This window comes from Coenobita brevimanus, chromosome 18 (genome assembly GCF_032717465.1).
Source record: "Coenobita brevimanus isolate Jiangsu-jjx chromosome 18, ASM3271746v2, whole genome shotgun sequence".
Taxonomy (NCBI): Eukaryota; Metazoa; Arthropoda; class Malacostraca; order Decapoda; family Coenobitidae; genus Coenobita; species Coenobita brevimanus.
The window spans coordinates 8,720,001-8,728,254 of NC_136971.1; the positions used below are offsets into that span (position 1 = coordinate 8,720,001).

At 45.3% G+C, this 8,254-nt stretch overlaps 1 protein-coding gene across 1 annotated transcript in view; it reads right to left on the reverse strand.

Annotated features, from left to right (window-relative positions):
* Positions 1–7,840, reverse strand: part of LOC145391395 (uncharacterized) — a 45,002-nt gene extending 37,162 nt beyond the window's left edge. The window contains exon 1 of the mRNA XM_080266002.1: positions 7,635–7,840. Within this exon, the coding sequence (XP_080122128.1) occupies positions 7,635–7,636 (2 nt within the window). The 5' untranslated portion in view covers positions 7,637–7,840. The remainder of the gene's footprint in view (positions 1–7,634) is intronic.
* Between the last annotated feature and the right edge of the window lie 414 nt (positions 7,841–8,254).

Consider the following 8,254-nt stretch of genomic DNA (forward strand, 5'->3'; position numbering starts at 1 on the left):
AATTTATGAATGAATCCGGGGTTCATTCATGCGAGTATCAAATTAATTCAAAACACTGGGTTGCAGGTTGTCAAATGTGGCTAGAGTTGTCCGTAGAATTAACCCCTACTTTCAGATACCTTCCATAAATATAGAACTTAGAGAGAAAATAACCTCTTAGGGATGTTTCTAAGCTGAGGTAACCCTATCTCCTTCAGAGAGCTGATTAGAATATTGCCAGATCCGAGGAAGACGTTTCAGAAAGAAGGGTCTGTATATATATATTTTTTTTCATTGACTGGCACCGGACGATTTGACTCAGCTTAGGGAAGGATTCGTCTTGATCAACAATGGTCGAATTTAATTATGAATCAGACTGTAGCAATCCGAAAACTAACGAACTACAGCGAAAAAGCGCCGAGGCAAAACAAACATTGCCCACACACACACACACACACACACACACACACACACACACACACACACACACACACACACACACACACACACACACACACACACACACACACACAAAGCAAAATGGCCAATGTAGTGGAAAACGACTGAGTGCGATTCAAACCGATACTCCCCTCCCTCCTTGCCGATATTTCCCCCCTCCCCACCTAGCCTATACTCCTCCCCCGTCCCCCAGCAGCACATAGGCGGCATTTGGTATCGATGCGAGCACAGTGCGTGATAACAATGCCACCACAATACCCGCCTCATCACAGGGGAAAAATGCTCTCTTTACTACTGTCGGGAATCAATGGTTGTGTCTTTCCTTTGCTCTCTCTCTCTCTCTCTCTCTCTCTCTCTCTCTCTCTCTCTCTCTCTCTCTCTCTCTCTCTCTCTCTCTCTCTCACTCTCCTCTTCCCCTTCGTTTCACCCTGCCTTCCTTTCCCCCCTCACATCCTCCCTTCCCCCTCCTCTCTGTCTCTGTCTCCCTTCTTTCCTGTCCTCTGTTTCCTCCTCTTCACCACCCTCCCATTTCTCCCTTCCTCTGGCTTGTCCCCTCCCTATTCCTTCACCACTCAACCTTCTCCCTCATTGGTCTGTCTGTCCTTTTTTCTTCCTTCTTCCTCCTCCTCCTTTCAGTAGACAGTCTCTCCCCCCCCCCCACCAAACACTCAGCCACCCCCTCTCTCTTCCACTGACCCTTTTTTTCCTCTTTCCTCCCTTTACTCTTTAGTTCTCCTTCCCTCTTCCATTCTTTTTTATTCTCCTTCCCTCCTTCCTTCACCCACTTTCTCCATTCCTCCTCCTTTCACCCTTTCCCATCCCCCTTCCCTCCTTCCATCGTTACTCTTCCTCCCCCTTTCACTATTGAATTCGTCACTTTTTTCCTCCATCTTTCTTCCTACTTTCACCCCTCTTCTCTTTCTCTTTACTCCTCCTACCACCCTTTTCTCCACTCCCGTCCCTCCTTCTTTCACCCTCTTTTCCTTCCCCTTTCCTCCTTCCTTCATTCTTTTTCCTTCTCCCCTCTCCCCTCTTTCCATTCTCCTCCCTCCTACCATCACCCCTCCCGTTCCCTCTTTCTTTCTTCCTCCCTAAACCCTCGCTCAGTCATTCTTCTCTCCCTCCTCTCCTCTGCCTCTAACGCCTTTCCCCTCCCCTCCTCGCCCCAGTGATCCGTCTTTCCTTCGCCTTTCACCCACGCTCTCTTTCATCTTCCTTCTTCTCCTCCCCCTCCTTCTCACTTCTCTGCTCCCTCCTCTCCCTAGTGATTCGCAAATTCTCCCCCCCCCTCCACCCACTCCCCTCCTCCCCCTCCCCCTTCCCTACATTGTCTATCTCTCCTCCTCCTCCTCCTCCTCCTCCTCCTCCTTCCCATCCTCCTCCCTCATCTCCCCAATAATCCGTCTTTTCTCCCGCCCTCCACCCACTCCCACCCCTCCCCACCCCGTCCCTGGGTCTGACCTATTTACCTACATACTGTCCTCACACCCTATCCCAGCCGCCCACCGCTCCCTTCCTCTTCTTCCCTTCTCCCACCCCCATTCCCTATGCCCCTTCCTCCCTCTCTCATACCCTCTCCCCTCCCTTCCTTCCTTCCCCACCCCCTCCCCTCCCAGTCCCCCTTCTCCCCTTCCTTCTTACACCAGTTCATCGTTGCGTTTGGACTAATCTTTTTTATATTGTTTTATTGATATTTAGCAGTTCCATCATATACTTGCTTGAAGTATTTCTTTAGTGCTCAATATTTTGTCTATCATTATTTGGCACTCTGTGCTGAATGATTTGTATGTCGTTTTCGTCATATTATTATTATTATTATTATTATTATTATTATTATTATTATTATTTATTATTATTATTATTATTATTATTATTATCACTTAATGAGACCAAAAAATTGTGTTGTTTCTAGGGTTCTTTAAGTCTAATCTTTCTAGAATAACGTGTGTGTGTGTGTGTGTGTGTGTGTGTGTGTGTGTGTGTGTGTGTGTGTGTGTTAATTTTATGCTGAACAGTGCCTTGGTATCGTTGGGTGCCGTTGTTCTTAAATATAGACGGTATATTTGGTGTTCATTCTTCATGGTTTTCATTCCTCTTTGTCTCCCTGTACACTCGCCTCACTCCCCATCCATTTCCCTGTCTCTGTCCTAACTCCTCATTGCCTTACGTTTTACGCTTAACACCTTCATATCTGTATTGTGCTTTTTCTGTCTATTCCTCCTGTTGCTGCTTTGAGGGACTAGGCTCATCTAAACCATGAACCCGGTGGACTGCAGGCTTAAGTTCCCCTGTTCCTTTAGTCCAACATCCTTCCTTCGAGGGAGAGGGAAGTAGCTGAGGGGCGTTTGTATACAGTTCATCCGCCTGGTTATATAGGTGCCACCGCATGAAGGCTTCCCTCTCCAACGCCACTGAAGGCTCTAATGAAATGCTACCTCCTCCAATAAAAAAAAATAAATAATAATAATAATAATAATAATAATCTGAATAAAATCGTCTGGGGGCAGCAAGATTAAGACGGTACAGACGTCATTGCACTGAAGGGTTAAGCGGGTCCTCCATTTCGTTATTTGTATTCGTTATGTAGGGAGGCGGTTTAACGTACATGTGTTAATTGCATTTCATTTTTTATTCTTTTTCATTTTTTTCAATATTTTTTGTGTTTTTTTCTACTTTTTTTTTGTTTTCACGGATTCCATTCCTGATTTTAAGTTCGTGGTCATCGTCTTATACGTTTTCTGTTGGATCTTAAGTTTGTATCATGTATTTGAGGGACTTAGGAAGAGAGAGAGAGAGAGAGAGAGAGAGAGAGAGAGAGAGAGAGAGAGAGAGAGAGAGAGAGAGAGATTGAGGGCGTCAGTGAATGTGACTGAATGTGACGATGTATAAAAATGTGAGAGCTGAGAATAACTGGGTCAATAAAGTAAAACTGAGAGAGTGTGTGTGTGCCAGTATGTGTGTGTGAGAGCGTGAGTCACTCCCGTATGTCTTCAACCACCCTACCTCTCCCCACCCCCTTACCCCATCCCCTCACCCCACCCCTCACCTCACCCTCTCACCCCATCCCCTCACCCCATCCCATCACCTCATCCCCTCACCCCCTCCCCATCCCATCACCCCACCCCTTTACCCTATCCCTCACCCCACCCCCTCACCCCATCCCTTCGCCTCATCTCCCACCCCATCCCCTCACCCTTTCCCCTCACCCCATTCCCTCACCTCATCTCTCACCCCACCCCCTCACCCTATCCCCTCACCTCAACCCTTCACCCCATCCCATCATCTCATCCCCTCACCTCATCCCTTCACCTCATCCCCTCACCTTTTCCCCTTACCTCATCCCTTCACCTCATCCCCTCACCTTTTCCCCTCACCTCATCCCTTCACCTCATCCCTTCACCTCATCCCCTCACCTTTTCCCCTCACCTCATCCCTTCACCTCATCCCCTCACCTTTTTCCCTTACCTCATCCCTTCACCTCATCCCCTCACCTTTTTCCCTTACCTCATCCCTTCACCTCATCCCCTCACCTTTTCCCCTTACCTCATCTCCCACCGCACCCCCTCACCCTTTCCCCTCACCCTATCCCTCATCCCACCGTTCCCCTCTCACTTCCACTCATTTCCGCGCTATTTCCCCCTCACTCATGTTTTCTTGAATCTGGGCACACTGTAAATTGAAGCAAACGCAATTACGGCGGCAGGAATCAACGCGAAACTAGTGGTATTAGGAAGGAGCGGGGAATTGGTGAACGTTGGGAATAAAGAGAAGTGGGAAAACTTGTGAAAATTGGGAATAAATGGGTGAGAAATGGGGGGACTAGTGAAAACTGGGAATAACTGGGTAAGAAATGGGGGGACTAGTGAAAATTGGGAATAACTGGGTAAGAAATGGGGGGACTAGTGAAAACTGGGAATAACTGGGTAAGAAATGGGGGGACTAGTGAAAACTGGGAATAACTGGGTAAGAAATGGGGGGACTAGTGAAAATTGGGAATACATCGGTAAGAAATGAGGGTAAGAAATGGGGAAACTCGTGAGGCTTAGGAATAATTGGGGAAGAAAATGGGTGACTCCTAATTGCTGAGAATAATTGGGGGGAAAATGAGAAATTCGTGAAAATTAGAAATAACTGGGGAAGAAATGGGAAATTCATAATAGTTGTGATTAAATGGGGAAGAACTGGAAAACTCTTGCACGTTGGGAAGTACTGGGGACGAAATGGGGAAACTCGTGAATGCAAAAAGAAACAGAAAGAAATAGGAAGGATCAGGGAAACTGGTGCATGGTGGGTAAGAGATGGGAAAGACGTTGAAAAATATGCAAATGCTTGGAATAATTCGAGGAACTTGTTACCACGATAATACGGGCTTAATAGGAGGGAAATCTATCAAACTAACTAATTAAGTGGGGGAAGCACCATCATCCTGGCAGAAATTAATCCTCTTATGGTCGAGACAGCTCTAGTACTCTGTTTCAGCTAAAGCTTGATATTATTTCTTATGTTTTATTTATTTATTTTCTTTATTGACGTGAGTGAGTATGAGAACCTGAGAGAATTAATACAGTTATCTCCAGTCCTCTCACGGCCGGGACAACTCTTACGTTGTGCTGTAGCTAATGCCAAATGATTTTACATAGCTGAGACATATTACTGAGTTTCAGAGGGACGTCTCGCAATGGAGGGGTATATGAGGCTGTGTCTATCTCCCCTTCAAAACTCTCCCCTAATCCGGCAAAAAATACTCTGGTGGTAGCAACAGAAACAATATAAAAGACGCTCGCCTATTTTATTTGGGTGAGTCATAGCAGCCTGAGAGTATTCATGCTGCCAACAATACCTGTCTCATGATCGGGTAACTCGAGTATTCTATTACTCGTAACACCAGAGGATTTTTCTTTTTTTACTGGCTGAGTTATAGAGCCTGAGAGTACCATGGACAGACTACAGGAGGAAACCAGCTTATACTAAGGCCATCTGAGCCCATTTCATTTTCCTTCTTTTATAACTAACTGGGTTAAGTCGATCATTGTAATGATGGTGTTATTATTATGTTCGTGCTAATGCTGGACGACGTAATTCAGCTTAAGCAAGGCCTCTTTTAGAGACAGATGCAATTCCCCTTAAAAATGGAGAGGACTGGGTGATCTAAGTCCATCATCGCACCCAAGGCAGGGACGAGATACAGTCAAAACAAGGAAAGTGTAACCAGGAAAGATGGAATTCCCTTCAAACTGGTGGAAAATACCAGCAGAACAGGGGAAACTCGTTATCCTCTTCAGTGTGATGATTTCTTAACTTTATTCTCAATATCTCGAAACGAGTTTATCTAGCTCTGGCCAAGTTTTCGAACTGAGGGAGACATTTGAGCCTTCATTAACTCCATCACTATTAAGAAAAATCAAATATAAACAATGTCCTCGAGTGTAATGGGTGACTAAACTTCGCCTCCATGGACGCACTTGGCCATTATATTCAGACTAGATCCGGACTATTTAATCGAGAGACGTTCTTACAGTCTAGTGGTTAATCGAGACAGTGTTCAGTCCTCTTATAACAACAACTGCCTTTAGCTGGAATTAATTATCTTGTGGTAGTCTTAGTAGAATAACTTAATGCGTCCTTAGAAAGCGAAATGGCTTATGGTGAGGGAAAGTGCGAGTTTTTCCTTATGACTTTTGTTTTTATGATGTGTGGTCCCGTCCCCCCTGAATGGATATGGGTCATTCCCAGCTTCTAGTCTCTCTCTCTCTCTCTCTCTCTCTCTCTCTTTCTCTCAGAACCCAGACAGATGACCTTCACACACACCACAGGGTCACTTCATCATTATCATCATTATGTCATCATTATCATCATCATCGTCATTTAAACCATGCAAATCATATTCATCACATTCATCCTTTATTTAGAGTCAGAAATACTAAGAATAAATAAGTAAAACAGACAAGGCTGGCACTCCGTAGTCAATGACATGATCTCTAGTCTTATCGTCGTGATCACCATCCTCCTCATCAACTGTTAACTCCTTCTGTACGGTGACGTTATTCAGTACTTTATTCTTGTTATCATCAGTTCATTAAATCAATTCTCACCAAAATAAAATCGTCTAGCGATAGCAAGAATATGGCATGAAAGACGTCGCTACATTGAAGGAGGGTAAGGATCAGAGATAAAAATTAGAACAAGCAACACTACCATTCTGTGATCAGTGAAATTATGTCTTCCTATCCTCCTCCTTCTCCTCCTCATCACCCGATACCAGCATAGAAAAAAGTATGGTAATATAGGATCCAGAGCGTAAGTTTGGACCGAGAAACAAAGAAGCTGTAAGAGAACTATGAACAGTAAATCCAATGAAATGAATCACACAGCCATCCCATAACAGCCAAACCCCCGGGATTCCTGGCTGTGACCTCATAGGCCCACCCAGTAATCATCAATGCCTGGTTCAACACGGTACTGAAGCGAAAGAATCAAGCCTCACATACACCTGATTTAATTAACTAACGTACTGTGTTCCAGTCCTCATCTTTTGACCCATTAGTTGGAGGTCGTCCCAAAATTGATCATAATCCCTTGGACCTGATCAAGTGAAATAAAAAGCAACATCCTATGGTTGATGGGATTAATGGAGATCATTTCCAACTCCCTGATCTCGGCAGCTCTCTTTCTTGCCGAATAAACTGTCTGGCGGCAGGCTAAATAATGTTAATAAGACGTCCTTTGGTTCAAAGTGCTCTGTCCCGAAGTCCCTCCTTTGCTCAGCTGAGTTATCTGAAGTCAGCCAGAGTAAGATAAAGAAAAAAACCCGTCCCCGCGCAGAAGGAAATTATTTATCTCCTTTGCTGTTAAGAGAAGTGTTCTTTTAAGCAGAATACAGTCATGTGGTGGCAACAAAAGACGTTACCTACTAAAGAAGGTAATCGTAGTTTTAACAGTCTAATAACACAAGCAGCAGCTATTGTACACCTACATTCACTCACTCCATCTACTACATTTCGTAATATCCTCTGCTGAACGTTTTGTCACTAACAAAATCCTTCAATATATATACTGCATCTTAATCTACAGTGGCAATGTCCACCAACACCGCGTTATATGAAAGTAAAATCTACGAAGGCGTCACGGCCGACCTCTAAGACAAAGCCAGCATAAAAAGCCTCAGTGGGCACACAAAGGGTCACGAGAGCACTTACATGATGGTGGCTGTGGTGGCTTCAAAGGACGAGGCTCTTGTGGCCGAGGAGGAGGTCTTAAGAGGTCAGGCTAATACTGCTGACGTCCACACCTTCCCTTCCGTCAGTCCAGGGGTAAAAAGAGGAGGACGAGGGAAGGGGAAGTGAATAAAACGTTAAAAAAACACCTTGATCACTCTACGGTGCCGACACCACCACTACGTATAGTACAGTCTCGCGGGAATGTACGACTCTTCTGCGCTAGCGAGGCTGACAATCTCCCACTCTGTTTCTTACGTTGCGCATTCTGTCCGCACTACGTAATGGAGCCCGGAGCCAGCCAGAGAGAGGAGTGGGAGGGAGTGGGAGGGAGAGAAGAGGAGGCGGGACCCAGGGTGAGGTAGACAGGGAGGATCTCAGGTTGAAGGAGGCGTGGCTTGCGTGTTTCCTCCCCACCAGAGTCATCGTACACTGGAGCAGGAATTGTTGTTCCTTGATGTGTAGGAAAACTGTTACTAAATCATAAGTATAACGAGTTTCCCTGGCTGTTACCACATATATCATGGACTTGTGTGAGTTGTTTGTGCAGTTGGTAGTTGGGGCGGATCGGACAGCAGTTTAATATTGCAATAACCTGTTAA